This window comes from Electrona antarctica (genome assembly GCF_951216825.1).
Source record: "Electrona antarctica genome assembly, chromosome: 11".
Taxonomy (NCBI): Eukaryota; Metazoa; Chordata; class Actinopteri; order Myctophiformes; family Myctophidae; genus Electrona; species Electrona antarctica.
In genome coordinates this window covers 30116846-30141514 of record NC_136792.1, presented here as the reverse complement: position 1 = coordinate 30141514, position 24669 = coordinate 30116846, and the positions used below count along the sequence as shown (strand labels likewise).

At 45.1% G+C, this 24669-nt stretch overlaps 1 protein-coding gene across 1 annotated transcript in view; it reads left to right on the top strand.

The window, feature by feature from the left end:
- Positions 1-24669, top strand: part of LOC306931813 (phenylalanine--tRNA ligase beta subunit-like) — a 29442-nt gene that overhangs the window by 3395 nt on the left and 1378 nt on the right. The window contains exons 3-17 of the mRNA XM_079513423.1: positions 2307-2461; positions 2580-2652; positions 3141-3256; positions 3764-3914; positions 12509-12617; positions 13216-13286; positions 13369-13430; positions 13599-13650; positions 15674-15735; positions 16196-16403; positions 16685-16765; positions 16863-16955; positions 18659-18776; positions 19126-19275; positions 24069-24216. Coding sequence (XP_079369549.1) covers positions 2307-2461; positions 2580-2652; positions 3141-3256; positions 3764-3914; positions 12509-12617; positions 13216-13286; positions 13369-13430; positions 13599-13650; positions 15674-15735; positions 16196-16403; positions 16685-16765; positions 16863-16955; positions 18659-18776; positions 19126-19275; positions 24069-24216 — 1649 coding nt within the window. The remainder of the gene's footprint in view (positions 1-2306; positions 2462-2579; positions 2653-3140; positions 3257-3763; positions 3915-12508; positions 12618-13215; positions 13287-13368; positions 13431-13598; positions 13651-15673; positions 15736-16195; positions 16404-16684; positions 16766-16862; positions 16956-18658; positions 18777-19125; positions 19276-24068; positions 24217-24669) is intronic.

Genomic DNA, 24669 nt, shown 5'->3' with positions numbered 1-24669 from the left:
GGTTTTTAGCTATTTTTTTTATCCCACTTTCTAACTTTATTTTCTATAAATGCTCTATATTCTATTACTGCTTTTTACGCGAGCTTTGTTACGTGAGCCCGATTATCATATTGGATCAAACAAGACAGAGCCGACGGCTGTCCGTGTGCTGCGCTGCAGAATATGATATTAAATCTGAATGGGGTACTTTTATTTAATTATTGATACGAGAACAGATCGCATGGCTGTATAGCCCAGGCGCGCCTCCTGGGCTCTCCTCGGTGACGCACAAGAGTGAGACGTCATCGAAAAACTCGCTAGAGCACCGAAGTCTGACGTCACTTTCAGTAGAGGGCGCCTATACACAGGTTCATGTATTTTTTTATTTGCAGTGAAATCTCCATAGGGCGATTTTAGGTCGCTTCATATAAGAACTGTGTTTGAAAAATAAACCGACCACCCCAGCCTTTCTGTCAGGGGAGTGGCTGTGCGTCGTTAATGATGTCCAGTCATATTTGATACAGCCAGTTTCTGGAGAAAATGGAATTAATGTGGCCGCAAAAGCCTTGAAACTACATATGAAGGCAATGTCGGCGACATTGCCTTGTCGCTGCTAATATACGTCATGCCCAGCTGTCAACACATTGCGTTCCTGAGATTCCTCGTTGACGTAAGCTCAACTGGTGGTGACTCGACTCGTACTAACCACGAAACATTAAATATCAATAAAATAAAAATAAACGTAATTAACATTCGGTTTCTGTTGTGCGACGGGCAGATGCAGCCACCCTGCCTACCCGGAAATGTAGTCTCTGGTTTGTTTGAATCGTTTCTAACGCTTATTTTGTTACTCTTTGGGTATATTTGTACAGTTCCACCTTCAGTCGATGCTTCATATCCATATGAGTGAAAAGGCCGGGGTGATCGGTTTATTTTTCAAACACAGTTCTTATATGAGGCGATCTAAAATCCCCCTATGGAGATTACAATGCAAATAAAAAGTACACGAACCTGGGGACTGACGCCCTCTACTGACAGTGACGTCAGGACTTCGGTGCTCTATTGAAATACAATACATGCAGTATATTATTTGTTTGGCTTCATGTTTCTTCTGTAGATAGAGAAAATACACTGATTTAGTCAAAATGCTCCCAGATGAAAAATAGTGCTTGGTTAAAAATGTTAATCGAATTAATTAGAGCCTTTGTAATTAATAAATCTAAATTAATCACATTTTAATCGCATATCAATATTCGACCTGAGAACAGTGATATGAACTGTGATATTTATTTTCAAATGGATTTTGTTATTTTGGTATACCAGTGAATCAATGAATAGTGACTACAGTAGCTTATACAACTTTGGTGTAGGCTACTTGATCAAGACCAACAGATAAACGTGCAGCAATGCAGGTAGTCTATGCATACTCAAATGTCTAAATTAGGTGGAACACTAAGACGAAGGAATACAATCAATAAAAACTGTGGAATGGGAGTGTTTTGGGGTGTGCATTCCACAGTGTTGGGGCAGCAATTCCAGAACAATCTGAGCATTAGAAAACATCTGTTGCTTCAGAGGATATATACCAACATATTATTTAATGTCGATGCCAGCTAGCAACTTTTCTGTAGCACACAACCATGGTTTTATCCACGCTTCCAACCGATAGTTTTTAAATCTAAAAGCAAAAGCGATATAAGCGGCTACTTGATTCCTTTGGGTGAATAGTAGTGTGTGCGTTGTTGTTGTCAACTTGTCTGACGGCACTGCAAAAAGTCTTTGCAGCGCTGCTAGTCTCATGCTGCTCCTCGCTGCACACGATATGCACATTTTCAGTGTAAAAACTCCTCTAGTCCCGAAACCGTCCCGAATGAGATACATTTAAGTCCCAAATAGATATTTTACAGTCCCCGGGACGTCGGGACGCCGTTAATCTCGAGCCCTGCCACTAACCCGGAGCCGGAGGACCAGTGTCAAATTTTCCATATTGTCATTTGTCATCTTTTAATAATTCTCTTGTAATTTCCTGGATCAATCACAACACTGTTATTTATGATAACATAATATATCGGCCACCCTGCTGGCTCAACCAGTTGGTATGCATTCCACCTAAGCACAGATTTAATTACGGTGTGCTGCCCTGCTCAAATTCGGTTTATGACTTGTGTCATGTTATCCTTTCTCTCTGCCAACAGTTTTCCTGTCTCTGGTTTTCTGTCTAATTAAGCAGAAACGCCTCAAGACACATTTTCTGGAAAGAGAATATCTAATATCAACATGCCACATACTGTGTTGCCTAAATATTCACATGTCTTACCTCAACACAGACCTCTGAGAAGGAGTTAATAAGCCGCGAGCAGGGCGGATCCAAGGCGTCAGAGGCATCTGATGTCATACTGTACAAGATTGATGTGCCGGCTAACCGCTATGACTTGTTGTGTCTGGAGGGCCTGGTCCGTGGACTACAGGTCTTCAAGGACAAGTGAGTTGGACTTTGTTTAGAGTTGTGCGGTACGCTTTATTTTGGGGGCTCGTCATTATAATACTTGATGCTTGAATGTTGCTTTTGTGGCTGTACTGATGTTGCGTCTTTGTTCCAGGATGGAGGCCCCTCGCTACAGGCGTGTGAGGCCAGCCAGCGGAGAGCCCCAGAGGCTGATCATCTCTCAGGAGGTGGGTGGAATACTTGGAAATCTACTCTTTTACTTGAAAAACAAAGGCTTTATGTCCAGTGGTTCCCAAACTTATGTCCAAGGACTCCCGTAACTCTTGAGTGTGTACAGGCCTACAGGGTGTGTACAGGGTCCATTAAATTTCATTTATTTTGTACACTTATTTTGGTATACTGTACAGGATGGATTGTTAATGTCAGTTGTTTTCTTTTTATTTTGTATAATATGTCATATAATCCCATGGGATGGGCCAAAATGGTGGCATGACCCGGAAATACAAATTTCATTCATTCATTCATATAGACATGTAAGGGTTCCCTGGACCCCGCTTGAGAACCACTGCTTTATATAAAGCATATTACTGGTATGCCATATGCAATATATTAGCCAACTGTAAGGCAGCTCATATTTTGTTAGCTGGTTAGAATCTGGGTCACTTCCATATGTAGCTGAGGTCCTAATTGAGCTGTCCTGTGTGTGCCTGTGCAGACAGCAGCAGTGCGACCCCATGCTGTGGCAGCTGTGTTGAGGGACATTACCTTCACCCAGGAGCGATATGACAGTTTCATCGAACTCCAGGACAAACTCCACCAGAACATCTGCAGGTCGGACATGATACCTCTACATCACCATCACCTTTGCATGCTAGTAAAATCCTCAGACCCTCAGTCCTCCTTTTTACACTCTCAGAGTTAAATGAACACTTTCTTTGTTTCTTTACCCCTGTGGCCCCCAACACAACTCTGAGTCTCAACACATGCCTATTATGGATGTGATGGGATTTCCCTTTGGTATGAAGTCTTGTGGAATGTGGTTTGTGAAAAGCATGTGATCATGACCATTTCCTGAGTGCTACCAAAGTGTTTTTCCTTTTCAAACCAGTACAAACATAGACATGAAGCCCTAAAATATTCTAAATAAAGGGGTTTCTTAAGTTCCGTTTGCTTGACTGGACATTTACATCATGTCCATTTAGCTATCCAAAGTCAGTTTAGAGTCCATTAGATATCATCTTGAGAAAATAGAAGCGGGGAAAGGTCTGGAATCCATATTTGTTCCTCTTATCATGTTTGCGTTAACTGAGATATTTTGAACTCATAAATGGCTTCCAGGAAAAGGGCATTGGTGGCCATTGGAACCCATGACCTGGACACCATCTCAGGCCCCTTCACCTACACAGCTAAACCCCCTGGTGACATCTGCTTCAAACCTCTTAACCAGACCAAGGAGTACACTGCTACAGAACTCATGAGCCTCTATAAGGTAAGCAGCAATAGGGCTTGCAAACCTCGCACCTTTGGTATGCAAATTCGGGGGGTGCACCATTTTGGTTGTGATGAGTCACTACTATACCTGGCCAACAGATAGGCATACAGTGGTGGAAAAAGTACTCAATTGTTTTACTTAAGTAAAAGTACCAATACTGCAATTTAAAACTACTCCGTTACAAGTAAAAGTATGGAATTGAAAATGTACTTGAGTAAAAGTACAAAAGTTTCGGCATCAAAATGTACTTAAAGTACTACAAGTAAAAGTACTCATATTGCAGGGCCAGCAGACCACCATGGCCCATCACCATTACTTTTTTTAACCAATATTGGTAACATCCTGCTTCTCAAGACCGATAACTGATAATAAATTCAAATATATTATATATATAAAAAATTATAAAGATATAGGCTATTTGTAAATGTATATTAATCTGTGTAGTATTAGCACACCTGAAGGTAACAAATACTAGTAGTGGGCAAAGATGGATTTAACATAGCTTTGACTTAACCAAATACAGAGTATATCATTATTCATTATCATGACTATTAAAACAAAACCCAGAATAGTTCTGACTGAATGAACATATTTATTATTTCAAGTCCTAATATGATGACACTGTTTTCCCCCCAAGCAGAACTAAAAACCTATGGGTGCTTTGTCACTTAAAATGGACAATAAAAATATAGTAGCCTATAGCCTACCCTAATTATACTAGGGAGTGGGACTTTCTGAGAAGGGCACTTCTCATTGAGGTTTTTACACACTAAAAACACGAGTGTTCATTTAACTCTGACTCAGAGTTAAATTAACTACTGAGGTTGTATTATATAGAAATTTCACGAAATACCTTTCGTTTATGGGTAGGTTTCCTTCAAAACCTAGCTGCAGAACATTATTTTATGTACTCCCAGGACAGAAAATTCTAGAATTTTCGCTGTCCTGGGCTCTAAGGGTGACGTAGGAAGCCACGCCTATCCCGTATAGATACCTGCGTGGCTACGTCAGCCCTCATTCAACTTTTCTTCTGCTAAGCTGCGAGAACGAACTTTAACATTCCAGTGTGTGCAGGGTAATATATCTCGCAAACTCGGCCGAGAGATTAATTCTTTAGGACCGTGAGATCTCTGGCACACTCTCGAAGCAAACAGAAGGATACTTCTCGAGAAAAAAAGCCGAACTTCGACACAAGTGAGTTCTAGGCAACTTGTTGCTACGCTAGCTTGTCGAAAAAACAGCTCGCGCCTCTTTTCTCTCTCGCTAAAGCTAGCGTTTGTTAGCTTAAAGCTATCGATAGTTAGCTTAGCGCTACTAGGCAGATACGCCTGTGGTCTACTATTACACGCCACGAGGAAGATAAACCTGTGGCTGTTAAGCACCCGGACTCCTCTCTCTACAAGCAACCATGTCGCTGACGAGGGAGACCCAGCCCGGGGAAAGACGCCATCGACGACAGCCGGTGCCCGCCGACTGTCAAGAAGGCCCCAAACAAAAGACGTGCTCCACCTGGGGATGCGGGAACACGATGTCGGGCAAAGACGGGCATGACGAGTGCATGTATTGTCTCGGCCTCACCCACACCCGTGAGTCCATGGAGGAAATCGGTCCCGTTTGCCTCCATTGTGAGGAAATGGACGACGACGTCCTAAACAACAGGCTCGGACGTGTCCAAAGGTATTATGACAACTTTGCCGCCCACGGACTCCGAGAGAGGAGCCCCACTCCTCCCCCGCGACGAGCTCGCATACAAGTCCCGCCAAAGGGACAACGAGCTACCCCGAGACAGAGGCTCGACTACTCGGGCAACAGAGCCCCAACCGGAGCCTCCTCTTCAAGAGCAGCACCTGCCGGCGCTAGCCGAGACAGGTACGCTACTTCAGCCTCTGCAACCAGGGCTCACGAGGCCACTGATTACGAGGCTCATGGCGCGAGGCCAAGGGATACCTTCGCACCGCGCCGCTCTTCCCCAGCTCCACGTGCTCGACAACACGTCGTGCAGGCCACCATTGAGTGCCCGCCCAGACATACAGCTAGACGCAGACAGCCTGCTGTTGCACCCAGCTATATGGTGGACCGCCTGGACCCTTCCCCAGACCGCGCAATGTCTCCCGGTGGGGAGCATTGGACTACCAGGGAGGAAGGGGAGCTTCGTGATGACGAGCTCCCTTCCTTCCAGGAGCAACTCCAGGACTACCACGTCCTGGACGAGGCCTACGCGGACGAGCGAGATGGCCATGATGACCTCTCCCCCGGGGACTACGTCAGCACCACTCGTCGCCCCTTCGACGACCTGGATGCCATGGAAATACAGGAGCACCAGCAAGCCAGGGCTCCTGTCCCCCCGCCTCCTGTACCCCCCATGGATGACTCCAATATTTACGAGATATACAGGAAGGCTAGTGCACGTTGTAACCACACATGGCCTAAGTCAACTGTCAAGGTACTACCATGGGAAGGCAGGACTGATGAGTCCGCCCCCCCCCCTGCACCTAGAAGACAGAAGCTCCCTATGGCACAGGGCTTCGAGGAGGCCATGATGCACGCCTGGGACGAACCCCTCCTGAAGGTGGATTTTCCCAAGGCCAGCGCCAAGGGGCCCAACGACATACCAGATAAACAAACCCTCGCCATAGACTTCATGCCAGCTATGGACAAGGCTATAGCGGCCTACCTGGCCAACCCTGCAGCTCCTAGAGTGGATCACCACGTAAAGGAACCGCAGCTCCTGTCCAGCAGCGTGAGGGAAGCCTCAAAACTGAACAAGTGGCAGTATGCACACATGTCATTCGTGGCGAAGGCCCTCAATGCAGGAGCACTTCTCCAGGGTTCCATGAAGAGCCTCCTCATTGAGATGGGACAGAAGTCCATTAAAGTCCAGCTAGCGGAACTGCCAGAAGACCTGGCCGAGTTACGCCGCTTGAATCACGAGATGGCCACCCTCCAGAGGGACTCCACTCTCCACAACGCCAAGGCAATGGCATGTTCCATCCTCCAGGAGAGATGGCGTTGGGTCGATCAGACCAGCGCCATCTCCCTGGAGACAAAGAAAGAGTTTGTGGCTGGAAATATCCACCCAGACAGTATGTTTAAGGACGCTCTGGCCAAAATGTCAGAGACCATCCAACAGCTCGAGTCCTCCACCAAGACGATGAAGGCGCTCGAACCGCTGGCCAACCAGGCCGCCCCGGTAGGCCGCCCCAAGGCTAAGAAGGCACCCTGGAAGGCCAAGACCGATGACAAACCCAGGTCCCAGGACCGGAGCGGAGATAGACAGCGACAGCCTGCAGGCCGAGGCAGAGCAGACCGCCGCACCTCTCCGCCGCCCTACAAGGCCAGGAGCGCTCCCAGAGGCCGAGGCCAGGGGAAGCGCAAATGACCTGCCCGGGCCGGGTCATCTTCCCCACCACACTCAGAGTTCAAGGCCAGAGGTGGGGATCACAGATCTCACCTCAGAGCCTGCGCTGAAGCGCTTAAGGGGGCCTGTACACAGTGCTGTGAGCACCGTTGTACAGACCCCCAAAATTGTTATGTGCAATTCACATGTGTATGTTTTTCCACGTTGTTCAATAAAGAAAACAAAAAAACAAAAAACACAAAAAACAATAAAACCAACTCTGAAGGGCATAGGCCCAGTGGGAAAGATAACCCACACTGTGACAGCTTTAGCTGTCACAGTCCAAAAACTCCACGCCAATTTTTTCCAAACTCAATACCGAAAAAATTCACTAGAGGGAGACATTTCACACAAAGTAAGTCTTCCCCTAGGCAAGCCATGCACCACGCTGACAAGCACAGGGAACCCTTTGTCACGTCATCTGTCACAATGGCGGATATCCGGGGCTTCCCCGTGGATAATCCGTACAATTCAGACAGGATACAGGCTTCAGTTCGCCTCGAAACCGCCCACTTCCAGGAAAATTATTTTCTCAGAAGCGAGCGGGCAAAAGGCCGCCATTCTGCAAGAGGAAATCAATTCATTAATGCAGAAAGGCGCCATCACAGAGGTGGCCCTCGACCAATCAATGAACGGTTTTTACTCCCGCTATTTCTTGGTAAAGAAAAAGGGGGGCGGACTCCGTCCCATTCTAGACCTGAGGGCATTGAATCGTCACTTAAAAAAGCTGCGATTCAAAATGCTTACTCCACCAGTCCTCCTACGCCTAATTCGCGAAGGGGACTGGTTTACGTCGATAGACCTGCAAGACGCATATTTCCACATTCCGATTTACCCGCCGCACAGAAAATTTCTGCGCTTCGGGTTCAGAGGAAAAGTGTACGAGTACACAGTCCTTCCCTTCGGAATGTCACTGAGTCCCAGAGTCTTCATAAAGTGCACCGCGGCAGCTATCGCTCCGCTCCGACAGCAAGGGATCCGTCTCGCTACATACGTAGACGACTGGATCCTACTTGCAGACTCTCCACGAGAAGCACTGTCGCACACACATCGTGTGCTCAGCCACCTCGACTCGCTTGGGTTTATAATAAACCACGAGAAGAGCATGCTTATGCCAACACAGTCAATAGACTTTATAGGCATAACACTGAACTCAATCTCTTACACGGCCCGCCTGAGCCAAGAGAGAATAGACGCAACACTGCAGTGCGTGACGTCATTCAAAAGGGGACGCTCGATTCCTTTTCATGCATGCCTCCGGATGGCGGGGTTAATGGCCTCTGCGGTCTATTTAATCCGCCTAGCAAGGCTACATATGAGACCTTTCCAACGATGGATAGGCTCTCTACATGTACCAATGCACCGTCGGCACCAGAAGGTAACAGTAACATCACAATGCATACTAGCCCTTCAATGGTGGTCAGACAGGAAAACCCTCTCAGAGGGCGTCCCCATGGGAAAGCCTCTGATCAGGAAAGTCATCACTACAGACGCCAGCATGACAGGCTGGGGAGCCACGATGGAAGGACTCACAGCCAGAGGTTTATGGTCGGGGCCACTACGTGCCCTTCACATAAATTACTTAGAGCTCATGGCAGTCTTCCTCGCCCTGAAACACTTCGAGCAGCGCATCCTGGGTTGCCATGTCCTAGTCAGGACAGACAACACCACGGCCATGTGCTACATCAACAGACAAGGTGGACTCAGGTCCCCTCGTCTTCATCAACTGGCTCAGAAACTGATCCTGTGGTGCAACACACGCGTCCTCTCAATAGTAGCGTGTCACGTCCCAGGTCTTCTGAACACAGGGGCAGACCTGCTGTCCAGAGGACCTCTCCGCTACTCAGACTGGTCACTACACCCTCATGCAGTGGCCCAGGTCTGGAGCAGGTTTGGGAAATCCAAGGTGGATCTCTTTGCCACAGAGGAGAACACGAAGTGTCCCCTCTTCTTCGCAATCAGGGGACCATCAACGTTGGGGCTAGACGCTCTGTCACACCAATGGCCCAAAACCCTTCTCTACGCCTTTCCCCCGCTATCCCTCATCAGCCCCACTCTGGACAGAGTGAGGACTCAGGGTCTGAAGGTGCTCCTAATAGCCCCGTCGTGGGGGGTCTGGAGGTCGGAAATAACCCCTCTCCTCTACGACCAGCCGTGGAGAATTCCCCTTCGAGCGGATCTCCTCTCTCAAGCGAGGGGGGAGATCTTCCACCCTCACCCCCAGGACCTAGACCTATGGGTCTGGCCCGTCAAAGGGTGATGTTGACTGCCGTGGGTCTACCTCCGAACGTAATCGAAACGATTCAGAAAGGCAGAGCCCAGTCAACAAGGGACCGTTACGACACAGCCTGGCGCGTCTTCGAGCATTGGTGCTCACGAAGACCAGACCAAACAGTCCCCTACCAGGCCTCAGTGATCGACGTCCTGTCATTCCTGCAGGAGCTCCTAGACAGGTGTCTAGGCCTCTCCTCAGTCAAGGTCCATTTGGCGGCAATCTCTGCCTGCCACCCAGGCTTTGATAACCAGACGGTGTGGAAGCACCCGCTGGTAAAACAATTCATGAAGGGTGTACGCAGGGAACATAGGACATGCAGATCCCTCGTTCCCTCGTGGGATTTGTCCCTGGTTCTAAAGGCTCTGGCTACAGCACCCTTTGAACCACTACAAACAGTGAGCCCCAAGCTCCTAACCCTGAAGGTGGCTCTCCTGATCGCACTCACGACAGCAAAAAGGGTCAGCGACCTACATGCGCTCTCGATCTCTCCAGACTGCATGAGGTTCGATGAGGGGTCGACCAAGGTCACCCTAAAGGCAAACCCCGCCTTCATTCCCAAAAATGCTCTCTCAGTGTGTGTGCCAGTGAACCTACAGGCTTTCCATCCCCCGCCGTTCTCCTCTGACGAAGACAGCAGGCTTAATTGCCTCTGCCCAGTCAGAGCTTTACGCATATACGCGGATAGACTGGCTCCCTTCAGACAAGGTAGCCAACTCTTTGTGTCCTGGGGTGCCAGGACCAAAGGAAAGCCCGTCACGAAGGTCACTATCTCTAACTGGATAGTGGAAGCCATCCGTCTGGCCTACACTAGCCAAGGCGTGGATTCCCCTCAAGCCCTGAGGGCCCACTCCACAAGAGGTGTGGCAGCTTCCTGGGCACTCTACAAGGGTGTCTCCATTCAGGAAGTCTGCACAGCAGCAAGCTGGTCTACACCCTCGACTTTCGCCACATACTATAACCTAGATGTGGCAGCGCCTTCGCTAGCGCACGCGGTCTTGGGGGCCGCTGCTCAGTAAAGCATCAGGGCAGCATAGCGCTGCCTCCTGCTCTCCACAAGGACTAGGCTCTGGACCCAAAAGGGTCCGAGCCCCTCCCAAAAGGTTTACCTGGGACCCACTGGAAGTTCAGGTCACGGGAGTTCATAAAGTCCCATAAACGAAAGGTATTTCGTGAAATTTCTATATAATACAACGTTAAAGGTTACTTTAGTAACCACGGTTGTATATATAAATTGAACGAAATACCTTTCGTGGAACGCCCTTCTGTTCTCTAAAGCAGAAGAAAAGTTCCGAATGAGGGCTGACGTAGCCACGCAGGTATCTATACGGGATAGGCGTGGCTTCCTACGTCACCCTTAGAGCCCAGGACAGCGAAAATTCTAGAATTTTCTGTCCTGGGAGTACATAAAATAATGTTCTGCAGCTAGGTTTTGAAGGAAACCTACCCATAAACGAAAGGTATTTCGTTCAATTTATATATACAACCGTGGTTACTAAAGTAACCTTTAACGTTACTGAGAGTGTACGGGAGAGGTGCGCGAACGCATCCGCGATGTATTGTGATGACCAGCTGTTGTAAATCACAGATGAAGAGAGCAAGAGACTCTCCGAATCAAATCTCCGCTTTGAAATTGTTTTTACGAAATAATGACTTTATGACTGTCAGTCACTCGATCTGTCCCAGACTAGTCGCTGTCCCAGTCAGAAGCAGAAAGCTAACGCATGAAGCTTAGCTAACAGGTAACATTGCCTGGAAGGCTGGAATGCCTTCAGAGGAAAATCAACAGCAAACGCATCGATTATGTCCGTAATGTCACATCACCACATCGATGCAGAATCGTGTGTGTGTGTGTGTGTGTGTGTGTGTGTGTGTGTGTGTGTGTGTGTGTGTGTGTGTGTGTGTGTGTGTGTGTGTGTGTGTGTGTGTGTGTGTGTGTGTGTGTGTGTGTGTGTGTGTGTGTGTGTGTGTGTGTGTGTGTGTGTGTGTGTGTGTGTGTGTGTGTGTGTGTGTATGTATAAAGTAAAACAACGCTATGGTAACACACGGCTCGTTAAAAGAACGGGCGCGATGCATGTTGGCAATGTTTACAACTTACTAGATGAGTGGAGTTGTGCACGACGCACGTGGACATATTATATCCTTTATGGAAGAAGGGAGATGGGGAAACACCACAAGAGTGACAAGTGACAACTGATCATCAGGCAACTGCAAACATGTGTTCTCTCTGCAGTAGAGGTTTTATGTTGCAGGCTAGTTGTGTTAGCCACCTAATTAATATAGCCGAGCTTGACTCTCATTGACTGTCGCCGTCGGTCGGAGATATTAAATAATAAAATGACCGAGGTGGAGGTTTGACAGACAGATGGAGCAGCAGGTAGGAAACGGGTCGCCGATCTACTCACAGACGCGAATGTATAACGTGTGTGAACTGTGAGATATATGAGAGAGAGAGAGAGGGAAAGAATAGTTATATATCCATAATATAGCGAGAGAGAGAGTCACACTCAGGCGGCAGTGAGATGAATGCGCCGGTGAAACGTTAGTCCATTATTTATTTTATCCCCTTTATTCTGACCTTGTTTATGGTGAGAAGCCTACTTGTATTTCACACAACAGTAGGCTACTCAAGTAGGCTTAATAAATCCCATTTTGGCGAACTGAAAGAGCTCTAGCACCGTGCACTAAACACTCAAACACCAACTTTATACACTTGATGCAGATCTAATATGTAGTAGGGTTTGTAGGCCATCACAATCACAATGGCGCCGGTAGGCGTGACAGCCTACCGTGACGTCAGCCTTGCATCTCCTATTGGTTCTCTGTCCGTAAGATGAACATTAATTTGACAGGAAGAGGTAACTATTGCGGATAGTGGTACTAACTCAGAGGTGTGGTGTGTATGCATGTGTGTTCATACAGACAGACAGCCACTTGAGACACTATCTTCACATCATTGAAGATAAACCAGTGTACCCAGTCATCTATGACAGCAACGGTGTTGTTCTGTCCATGCCACCCATCATAAACGGTGAATACTGTGGTTTTCATGTCTCTTTCCCTCTCCGTCAAACTACGGCATACACATCTCACATACGTCCTCGCAATATAAAGAGAGTGATTATTTACAATAGACTGTGCTCTTGTACGGATGAAACAATTGATCTGAAAATGTATCTGCTTATATTTTAGAAATCAAATCATTGATTTTATATATGAGAAATTCACATTTCTTTCTGAATACTTGTCTTTTTCCATTATTATAAAAAAAAATCACACCTGTGTGAACTGAGTGGTGTCTGACGTAATGAAATCATGTCTGACGTAATGAAATCACACCCGGGTGAACAGGGTGAACATATCAACCATGCTCATTTTTTCTGCACAAACAAAGCCAGTTGTAGGAGTGGTTGAAATCACACCCGGGTGAACAGGGTGAACATAGCAACCATGCTCATTTTTTCTGCACAAAAAAGGCAGTTGTAGGAGTGGTTTACACCACTCAAATAATGTTTGTCACCTAAAGTAGACTGCAATGAAATGCACTACTTGACAACAACAGACAGATGAAACGACTATGACAATAATTGTGTGGTCATTGATAGTTCTTTGTCTTTGTTTTTTTGCAGGGGATCATTCCAAAATTTCCCTGAAGACCAAAAATGTCTTTATCGAGTGCACGGCCACAGACCTCACCAAGGTATGACTCAGGAATGCATGACACAATGCCTCCGATACTGTACTGTTAACCACTGGACTAAAATGAGCATGTTTCTTTCCAGGCAAAGATTGTTCTTGACATGATGGTGACCATGTTCAGCCAGTACTGTTCATTGCCTTTCATGTGAGTTCTAAACAACAGACACAACATATTTTTGTTACTCTTCTCTTCCACAGAATGAGACTGTAAAGTTGATATTCTGTTCTGTCACTGTATAACTACATTTGTCGCTGGGTTCTGTCTCTTAATATGTATACATGCATCTTTATCTATTCTATTTGTCTCTTTCAGTGTAGAGGAGGCGGAGGTGGTGTACCCAGACGGCAGAATCTGCATGTACCCGGTAGTGTATTTAAATCACTCACTAACTATGCTGCATGTGTTGCACATGTTTTACGTTTCACATCAAATCAAAATGTATTTCTTAAGTGCATAATAACAGTCAATGTACATTTAAATGATTGAGCCTTGAGTTTATCATGCAACAATAAAGCAATAATAATTAAGCAATAATTACAATTAAGCAATAATAAAAATGAACCATTATACAAATTGAAGTAGTATTGTAGTGACCATTTAAAAATGTTTTCTAGACTTAACAGTAACGAGACTAGAATCTGAGGGCAGATGAGGGACAAGTCACGCTGTTCCAATCTTGAGTCAAAAATGAAACTGGGTTCTTTGTGTTTATGTGGTATATACTACTTTATCTGGTCCACTACTACGGTAGTAGTGGACCAGATAAAGTAGTATATACCATACCACACTGGTAGTAGTACTACCAGTGTGAACCTCTAACCAACTTAGTCTTGCTCATGAGTGTTAATTCAGTTGATTTCCCCAATGCATGTGCTTACTGTATGTAATCTATAAATGCACCAAGTCTCTGTACGTCTGTAATCCACGTAACTCGAGAACCGTTCGCCCCACCGACTTCAAATTCGCCACATGCGTTCCACACCACGTCTGTAATCCATGTAACTCGAGAACCGTTCGCCCCACCGACATCAAATTCGACACACACGTTCCACACCCCCACAGGGAGTGCGTGCCCGGTGTTGAGTCGGTTCGGACCCACGGTTGTCCAGAACCTCTGGACAGGACCCCTGCCAAGGCTCTATATTTGGAGCTGGCTTGTTCTGACATCACTCCATATTTGGACATGCCTGACACAGAACTCCATATATAGGAATAACGAGACACAGAGAGACAGATACAGAAATCTCCATATATGGGCATAAAAGGGACACGGGCAGATGGGTACTCTGACACAGGTACAACAGGTGCATAGCTGGCATGGAGTTCCAACTTCTATCGTTAATGACTCGGTGCTCTACAGCCGGGCACCGGTCTAGTTTATCCATCGATTAGCTAGTTCTTTCCGCAGCTCTGTGATCTGGTGCTGCCTTCTACTAGGACCTGAAGGTGGCTTGACTGTTGTGCCTTCCTTCATGCTGAAGGTATCCTGACATGCCTGATACACACGTTGCACCATGGTCTTCATCTTGGTTGCATCTCCTTTCTGGATGTTGTCCAGAGTGATACTCATATCTTCGTCCAATTGCCGCTATCTTCTGTCTGTGGCTGGTGGTAGATTCAGCTGAGGTTTCCTCTCGAAGCCCTCCAACCTCTCAGATTCACCCCCTCTTGTCCTCTGAACTGGTTCAGCAGGGAGGTCTGGGGCACTGTGGTTTGCCTCCTGGCCCTGGTCCTCCGTCGACTGACAAGCAATGCTAGTAAACTCAGAGATAGCTATCTGGGTCATAACAGGTGCTTTGCATTATATAATGTTATTGAATTAATTTGAATTGCCTGCCAATCACCATTAAAACACAAGAGGAATTGACTTGGGGTGAACTGAGTTTTTGCCATCGGCTAGCCGCTACTGGCTAGTCTCTCGTTTACATCGCTCTGGTAAAAAGCTGTGTTGCAACCCAAAAAGAACAGAGTTTTCAACATTATATGAAATTATATTTCAGCTTAATTAGTTTAGCAGACTTTGTCAGAAAACTGAGGGCAGGGTAAAAAAGAAAGAAGAGAGAACGCATAAAATAAGAATTCATTAATCATAATTGAGAGTGCAATTTGAAATTAATTTGTGATTGATTTGAAGTCATATCGCCCATGCATATAATGTATAGATTCAGTGACAGGCCTGCTGTTTTTGTTTTGATGTGTGTGCTTGCTTTCAAGCAGCACTAGCTGCTTGTTATCTATATCGACTGCTAATCCGTGTCGAATTTCACCTCACAGATCAATACAGTTTTATCTTGTTCAGTCAGCCTCCAGTTTTCCTGGTGTACAGCTTACTGGTGAGAAGAACAAGAAGTCCTCATGATTCTCTGGTCATTTCATTGTGATTGTAGGAGCTGGCCTACAGGAAGCAGAGACTGTCCAGTGACTACATCAACCGTAAAGTTGGCATCAGGTCAGTGAAGCTAAGTGAGATTGAATTGTTTAACCCATTCTAGGCGGGAGCCCCTTTTGGTGTTAGCATTATGTTATGCTTTAGCTATTGAAAAATAGCAGATCTACAAGCTCATAGCGCGCCACCGAGTGGCGCGCTACGAGCTTGTAGGTCTGCTATTTTTGAAAAATCGAAGAACGACTGACATAGAAACATAGCTTTTTCAGAAAACTGTCAGGATGTAGAAGACATTTTTAGAATCTGATGTGCGGGGTGCATGTGCTGATCTTGGATAGAATCCTACAAGAGCCTTTCTATTGCCGCCTATATCACATTATCACATAATACAATTACAATTCTCTTAGGAAATCACTCAAACTATGCAGTATATTTGCAATAGAACTTCTAATTTACTTATTAGAGTATTAATCTTAGAATTTGAACAGGAATTAGATTGAGCATGTGGTTCTGTGCTCCTCAGTGAGTCAACAGAGCGGATTGCCCAGCTGCTGACCAGGATGTGTCTGAGCTCCCAGGTCACAGGGGTGGGGGATGAAATTGAGGTGGAGATACCCCCCACACGCCCTGATGTCATCCACGCCTGTGACATCATGGAGGATGCCGCCACGGCTTACGGCTTTAACAACATTGTACGCACAACACCACGCACCTACACCGTGGCCAATCAGGTACCTGGATTTCTGTTGTTTTGTCAGACCCTGTGGCCCGACTGACTGACTGACTGACTCGACTACAAACGTAACATGTTACGTAATACTTGTTTTTGCAGTAACTAATAACGTAACTAGTTACCTTTTCCCATTCAGTAACACCGTTATATATCTATAATTGGTTGGGCATTGGTCACTGTTGGGCATACAGTGATGATCACGTTATGTAGGAAATCAAAGGAAGGTTAATACGTACCTGAAATACGCATGTCACTTATCATACATGTCTGTCCTCACAGTTTCCTCTTAATAAGCTGACGGAGCTGTTGAGGCAGGACCTGGCTGCTGCTGGCTACACAGAGGCCCTCACCTTTGCTCTGGTAAGGGATGCTCCCAACTGCATGTTCTCACTCTCACACGCAGGAGATGTGCCTCCACTGACACAATGAGTCATCTGTCCATCCTCTCTATGTCTAGTGTTCCCGAGAAGACATAGCAGACAAGCTGGGCAAGAAGCTCTCTGAGACCAGGGCTGCTCACATCTCCAACCCCAAGACTGCCGAGTTTCAGGTCTGATACCGAATCCCCACCTGCGTTTTACATGAAACGTTTTATTCCACTGATAATCTGAAAAATAGCCCGATCAGAATAAAAATGTGACCTGGAACCACCTCCATCAGCATTAACTGGTCCATATAATAGAAATGTCATTCGGGTTGGAATATCTCAGCGTAGCTCTCTAGTTTGTTCAAGACAACTCAACACTTAACTGCATTGGAGCTCTCACAGGCAGATCCCAATACATAATATTAAAATCAATATTTAATCCATGTGTGCAGTTGCACATGTTTTGATATGGGGTTTATTGTGGGCTCATGAAAATAAAAAGGAGTCCCACACACTGACTTCACCTCTGCATTGACATAATAGAAAAAGAAGACCTTTCTCAAGTGCATTATGTGCTCGCCTTCTCTCCCTTCTCTAAACAGTTCTACTGCTTGTCACACGTTCCCCGCATTTTAATCAAATATTCTACGCTGCCTAGATTGTTTTATTACCTTTAGATCATACGCTGAAGTATCTGGGCTTTTGATCGGCAAAAATCCACTTAAAATAGGTTCCCTGTTGTCTTGCGATCAATCGCACCACCCGCCATCTTGGTACGCCACAAGCCGGGTGCATAATACCACATTCCATGAGGCCGTGTCTTCCGTTCACTTGCATTGGACTCAATTTCCCAGAAGCCCTAGCAGCCCAGCGAATGTGTCGATTTCCAACAAGAAGCACCTTCCACCAGATTCGCGACAAAGACGGACTTTCTTTTTAATTATTAAAATAGGGCGATTTAGACACATAAAACAAATATGGAATGTCGTATTATGCAGCGGCGGAACACTGGATCAAACAATTAGCGGCAATCAAACTGTTTTAATAACTGCAGGAGTAGTATATTCTGATCAAACTGTTGTAGTAGAAAGCACGGCACTAAACCCATAATGGTGTCCAGCACTCAAAGTTAGTTCAAAGGTTAGCCTGTAGTAGAAGGTAGGATAAGTGCTTGATTTGCTGTTTCATAATGTCAGAACCCTTTCTGATTACTGTGTGGGGCATGTAAACAGGTCACCTTATCTAATCGTTTTATTTATTTAAATGCTTAAGTGGGAATCAATCGGACCGATTAAATTTGACTCTTGTAACCCTAGCTACTGAGTATGCTTGACAAACTTCCTTTGGAGGTCTCTATGGAAAGCCGTTAATAAGTGAGTAGATATACAGGTGTGGTGTAATGTGAAGGATTGGTTACTACTGTATGAACCTCTAAAATGTCAACACTTCCATTATTCTGTAGTGTGTATTTCAGGGGTCTTCAACGTTTTCAGAGTAAAAGCGGCCATGTCTTTCCGGCACCCCAGAGCTCCTATTTTGAAGGAATCCCGGGAATGATTGTGTTAATATTGGATTCATGTCAAAAGTGTATTTTCAGACAGTTAACCTTTTAAGCCCTCAATATTTCGCCGGCTCTGTACTTGATCTGCTCTTTTTACCTTTATACCAACTCTCTGAAAATATCAAATCTACAAGCTTACAAAGCCTTGCAGCGCAAGGCATTGTACATTATTGTTAAATAATAAGGTATGGTACATTTTTTGTTACCCAGAATGGTCTCTTTTTCACATTTTCACCACCAGAGTGAGCTGTTTGTCCTCCTGTCTGACATACTGACTCTCACATGTGGTCCTGTATGTAATGTCAGTACAATGTTTGTCCACCAGGTGGTGCGCACCACCCTATTGCCTGGCCTACTGAAGACTGTGGCAGCCAACAGGCAGATGCCTCTACCCCTCAAGTTGTTTGAGATCTCTGATGTGGTACTGAAGGATGACAGCAAAGGTGTGTATGTGTGATGCTAGTTTGTGTGTGGGAGTTAATTAAAATAAATTGTTTCTGTCACTTAATTTAACACACACATGGATTTCCATGCTCTAAACATTTGCCTATTTTGGGCATGTCATCAGAGGCGAACTTTTTCCAACATTTGCAAAATAGCTCATCTACAAGCTCTCGGCACGTCGCAATACATTGAGAGTTGTTTTCGAAATGCAGATTAATGTTGTAGATGTTCTGACATTGAAAAGCCTGTTCCTATGCAAGATGATGGCAAGCACACACAGACATTTGATCTTTGCTGAATATTGCTTACACACCGTGTCCTTCCGCTCACCCCTGCTCCCTCCTCCAGACGTAGGGGCCAGGAACAGCCGGCGTCTGTGCGCCATCTACTACAAGAGCTCAGGCTTCGAGATGATCCTCGGCCTGCTGGACCGCGTCATGCAGCTGTTGGAGGTGAAGCGAGCGCGAGGAGAAGGCTACCACATCCAAGCTGCAGACGGTGAGAGGTCCCCAGGGAGAGGGAGAGCAGCCAGATAAATGGGGTTGTGAGACAGTTTATCTTTAGTGCTCTTGCGTCTCTTGGCAAATACAGTATCCTCAAAGGATGGATCTCCCCGGGATAAGGACAATCCCAGAGCCAGATCATTTTTAAACACTATCTTTTTGAAAAGTAATTAATTTTCCAACCTTATCTCTGTTAATTTATCATATGAAATGCATACAAAAAACAACAGTAACAGTTATAGTATGAACAATGAGTACGACAATACACAGAATCATTTCCCCCCAGTTTATCACATTCTCTTTCTTCTGATATCTCAGAATCATCCTCGCCGGTGGTCTTAATCATGTCTTATGGTCAGTGAGCAGTGTAGTCTAGCAGTCATATAGGATGAGCTCATCCTACTGTATATGAGTAATGAGTATGGCTGCAGGGTGTGTAGTTTTGCAGGGCGCTACTGCGTTCACAATAAGTTGTTCCTGGAACTGGAACTAGGTCAAGTTCCTGCAGTGCTCCCAAGAGATACACATAACAATCATGATGGCCATGTATAGTTGGTGTTTATTTTATTTTTTTGTATGCAGTTTGAAAAATGCCATAATATTCCTTTAAACCTGCAAAATATGAATCAGCAATCATAAACAAGGTTTATTTGTCACTACTAATACAGCTACAAGCAGCGAAATGCAAGTGTGGTATAATAATAGTGTGCTAACAGCTAAATAACAATAAAGATCTAAGACTAAAATACAGATAAAGCCCCATTAGGAATTTCTATAGCAGCAGTATGGGATGGTGGTAGCTTAGTGTCTTTGATATAGAATGTGCATTAAGAAACAGATCTGGGTCAAATGGAGTTTTAAGAGTCATTTTCTGCATGCCCATCCAACCTATAAATAGATGGGCATTGATCGAATATCTCTTGTGAGGTCACATGAGCATAAACATCAATACTAGAGGCAAACCTCAGCCTGAGATGGCCTCCCCACTGTAAAATACTCCTTGTTGGCTGTCCGCTATCGCTGTTTGCAGACCACAGCACCATGTGTGTCTGCTCAGGAGGTTGAATGAGGCATCATGAAGGAGCTGGTTTACCCAAACTGAAATGAGCAAGAAATATGAACTGAAATAGAACAAAAGAAGTCAACTAACTAAATAAATCCAAATGAAAACTATATTTTTCATCTCAAAACTGAGAAAAGGAATGGAAACTAAAGCAAATACAATTTAAATTTAAAAACAGAAGTGCAATAACCCTGCTGATTTAAAAAGAGCCTGATCAGTGCCTTTCCATGAATGAAGATGAGACAAAACAAAATGGAGAAGCTTTGTCTCTTAAAGCTTTACTCTTCACTGCAGTAAGTTGTTTTAGATTTTTCATTGTCTCCCGCTGAGAAAAATAAAGGGAAGCTCCGCACACTCAGATCTGCACACAATCAATGTATTTATTTAGCAAGCTTTTGGTCTACTGACCACCTTCAGGCATTCTTCATTGTCTCCTGCTAAAAGCTCATTGAACTTGAAAAAAATGAATGAAATTAAATGAAAACGTGTTACCACTGTCCATCTGCTAATGGTGACGTATTTGCCAATGCCAACATGTTAACAGCTTTACGGTTGGTTTGGTTTGTACTTCGTCGTACGATGAATTCACCCTTTGTCAGCCTTCTGATTGGTCCCTGACTGACTAACCAGCAGGCTCTTTCTGCCTTGTTCCGCCCTGGTTCCGCCTTGTTTATGTTGAATTTTCTAAAACGTAATTTTTGGAAAAAACTAAAAACAAACACGATATGCCCAGTCACCATGCTGCACCTGTGATGTTCCTTTTTACTGACACCAAGTTTAAAATAACAATTGAGTGCACAGAATATCAATATGAAGCAACTGAAAAACATGTTATTTCAATGGTAGTGGATGGAGAGAGAGGATTTTTGTCCAACCACGAAACGGGAACCAATGGATGCAAAGAAGGGCACAACCACGGGCGGGACTTGACAAAGGGTGAATTGTGAAAATAGATGGACTCTTGTGGGTTTCATAAATCATTTTAGGTTTAGGACTTAAATGATTTTCTCTCTCATCCCCCCACACTCCTTTCACAGCCTACCTCAGCCTACCTCACTTTGTCCTTCACCCCTCTTTCTGTCTGTACATACGTTCTCTCTCTACCTTTATAACTCACTTTCTCCCTTCTTTGTCTGTCCATACTTTCTCTTTCTTCCCATACATACAATATTTTCTGGTCCCCCTTCTCTCTCTCTCCGTCTGTCTACCTGTCTTTCTCTCTGTCCGTCTGTCTTTCCCTTCCTCCAAGGTCACACCACAGGATATCTATATGTCTCTGCTGGCCCAATCAGACAGGAGACAAATCAATGGGCTCAAGTATCATTGAGGGGGAGAGAGAGAGATGACAGAGGGAAGCTAAGCGAGAGGAGAGAAAGCTGTGGGGGCAGAGAGCAAGAGAGAATGGTGGTGATGGAGGGAGAGACAGATGGGAGGAAGAGGCAAATGAAAGAAAAAGAGAGATGACTATAGACTTGTGTGTATATAAAAAGAGAGGGAGAATGGTGAATGCATGTGATGTTTGCAGTGGGGGAGAGGGAGTGAGTCATATCGCCTGCTGCCTTGTTTCTCACAAACACCGACTGTCTCACACACATAAGACACTATCTCTCTCTCAATTCAATTCATAGACTTTATTGGCGTGAGAAACACATATTTATATTGCCAAAACAAGTGTCAAATAAAAACAAAAAATGCACAATTTAAAGATTTTTTTTTACAGAACTGTGTAACATGCAACATTGTAGGCAAATTACTTTAAAATGTCTGCTTTTGCTTTTAAATACATGCATTCATGTATTAGTGCACATTGCTGTACATAGCAGGGATATTCAACAGACAGCCTGCCGGCCAAATGCGCCCACCGGGGTTGGGGCCCCTGGAGAAAATTATCAATTTTCTAAAAAGAAATCCCAACAATCTTTTGGGAGGGCTAATGAAAGTTACAGGTATAGTGTATATGCCATATGAAATGTGAGATTACCATAATCACAGTAATCCTTAATCATATTCCATCATATTCAAGTGCTTTTGGAGAGAAATGAGACAGACTCCAGTCATTTTAGACAAGAGCACTGCAGAGGGCAGCCGTGTGTGTGTGTGTGTGTGTGTGTGTCTACCTGATGCTCGTAGATGCTTGTTAATGTTATGTCAAATGGGTCTACAATACATCTAGTCTAAGGTAGCATATATATAGACATATATTATCCTGCTCATTACTGTGCACAAATGTATTATATATACATAAATCTTCACAAAATGCATTTTGTGTGCACACACAATCTCAGTTGTGGCCTGGTGCCTAATCTAGTTGAATACCCCGGACATGCAGTATAGGGAGTGGTTTTTTTTATTCGTTTTCATTAGTCATTTCAAACTCTCTTTTGGGTAGTATGTGTACAGTTGGCAGGTGGTTAAAAAGTGCAGCTGAGTTTCCATCTCATCTTGTGTGCAATGGGTAAGCAGTCTTGTCTTCTCTTGGGAGCCAGGCCTGCCTGTAGCGGCCTCCTTCGATGACAAGGCTTTTTACTTACTGTGTCTGTACAGTACAGCCAGTCACACAGCTGTGTATAATCTCTCTTGTCTCTTATGCAGTATTCCCTCTCCTTTCCATGCATTATTCTAAATCTCCGTCCATATGTCAGTTTGCTCTTAACCCCATTACAAGGTCATAACCCCTTCTAAGAGCTCACCTGATTGTCTGTCACACACACACACCTACCTCACCCCCTCAGCATATGTCCAGGGGGGGGGGGGGGTTGTCTGGATATGTACCAGAGAGCGAGTGGATAAGGGAATAGCTGTCAGCTAGTTTTCCTGCCTCCACTCAAGGGGCCGCCTGGGAAGACCACAGAGGCTGGAAAAGAGGGAGCGCGAGATAGAGACTGAGGGAAAAGCACGGAGAGCTAAAGACAGCCAGATGAAGAGAGTAGTGGAGAGAGAGGGAAAGACTGAGAGTGAGAGACTCATGGGGATTGGTAGTGGAGGAAGAAGCCACTTAAGCAGCAGATGCCTGCGTTCCACTTAACAAGTGTGTCCAATGCAGGGCCCCGGCCCTTGTGCACTCGGGAGCGAGGCACTGTGATCAGTTTAATTGGCATAGGTGTTCAGTCGGTGACCTTGGAGGGATGCGCCGGAAGCGATGTGTTGGAGGACACCACTCGACGAGTCGAGGGATGCGGGTGGAAGCGACGTTTTCATTGACTGAATCCTCACTTCAGAATACCAGGGCTATTTTTGTAGTTGCCATGGCACCGCCCTCGCTAAGTACCAGTATGACGTGTGTGGTTGCGCACACACATGGTTTTAATGTATTTAACAGACACACAGCACCAACAAACAAGGCAGGGCAAATGGCAAAGAAAACGTACTTTGTGCCTCAAACACTCAAAATACCACCCTTGTATTTAGTAAGCCTTCATCCAGAGTTATGAGAGAACATTGACACAGCAGGTTCTGGAACCCATTAGCAAGGCAGTGTGGGATGGAGCAGTACACCATGGGAGACTGCCATGTCTGTAGGTGGTACTTGTAGTCATAGCAACTGACATGTCTGTCCACATTTCTGAAGGTTTTCATGTTCTGTCCTGGAGATAAGATGCCACTCTTATGAGAGTATTTTCCTCTCATTGTTTATCTCTTGTCTGATTCAAGAAATACTTGATCTCCCGGATAGCTCACCATGGCATTTTCTCATTTTTCCTCCCCCATCCTCCTTTCTCTGTCAGATGCCACCTTTTTCCCCGGCCGCTGCGCGGACATCTTTGCACGTGGAAAGAACATAGGACGCCTTGGGGTGCTCCACCCAGATGTCATCACCCACTTCGAGCTGACCATGCCCTGCTCTGCCCTGGAGATAGACATCGAACCCTTCCTGTGATGTCACATTCCTTAAACCCCTGCCTGTTGAAAATGCACAGCTTAAACGCACAGTTCTCTCCACATTAGTGGCGGTGGTCATTTGAAAATGGAAAATTGATGGACCAATTTGTAACATTCTTGTATATTTAAAAGTCAGGGGCCAGTATTTAATACCTCAGAGATGTGGGTGTTTTAATTCAAGTCAGAATATAATAATTATTTAATATTAAAGAAATTGCAAGACCAAGATCATGTTGCATGTTTGTGACGTGGTTGATGTGTGCATGTATTTGTGCTTATGTCTACTGGAGTGGAGGCTGCTAGAACATGAAACCCAACTTTTGGCAAACCACTATTTTACCCGATGTAATATATTCCATAAAAATATTTCTCATCAAAAATATATTAAAGTACAGCAATACATTGAGGTACTCAATTAATTTCAACATGAAATTTCACGAAAAATAG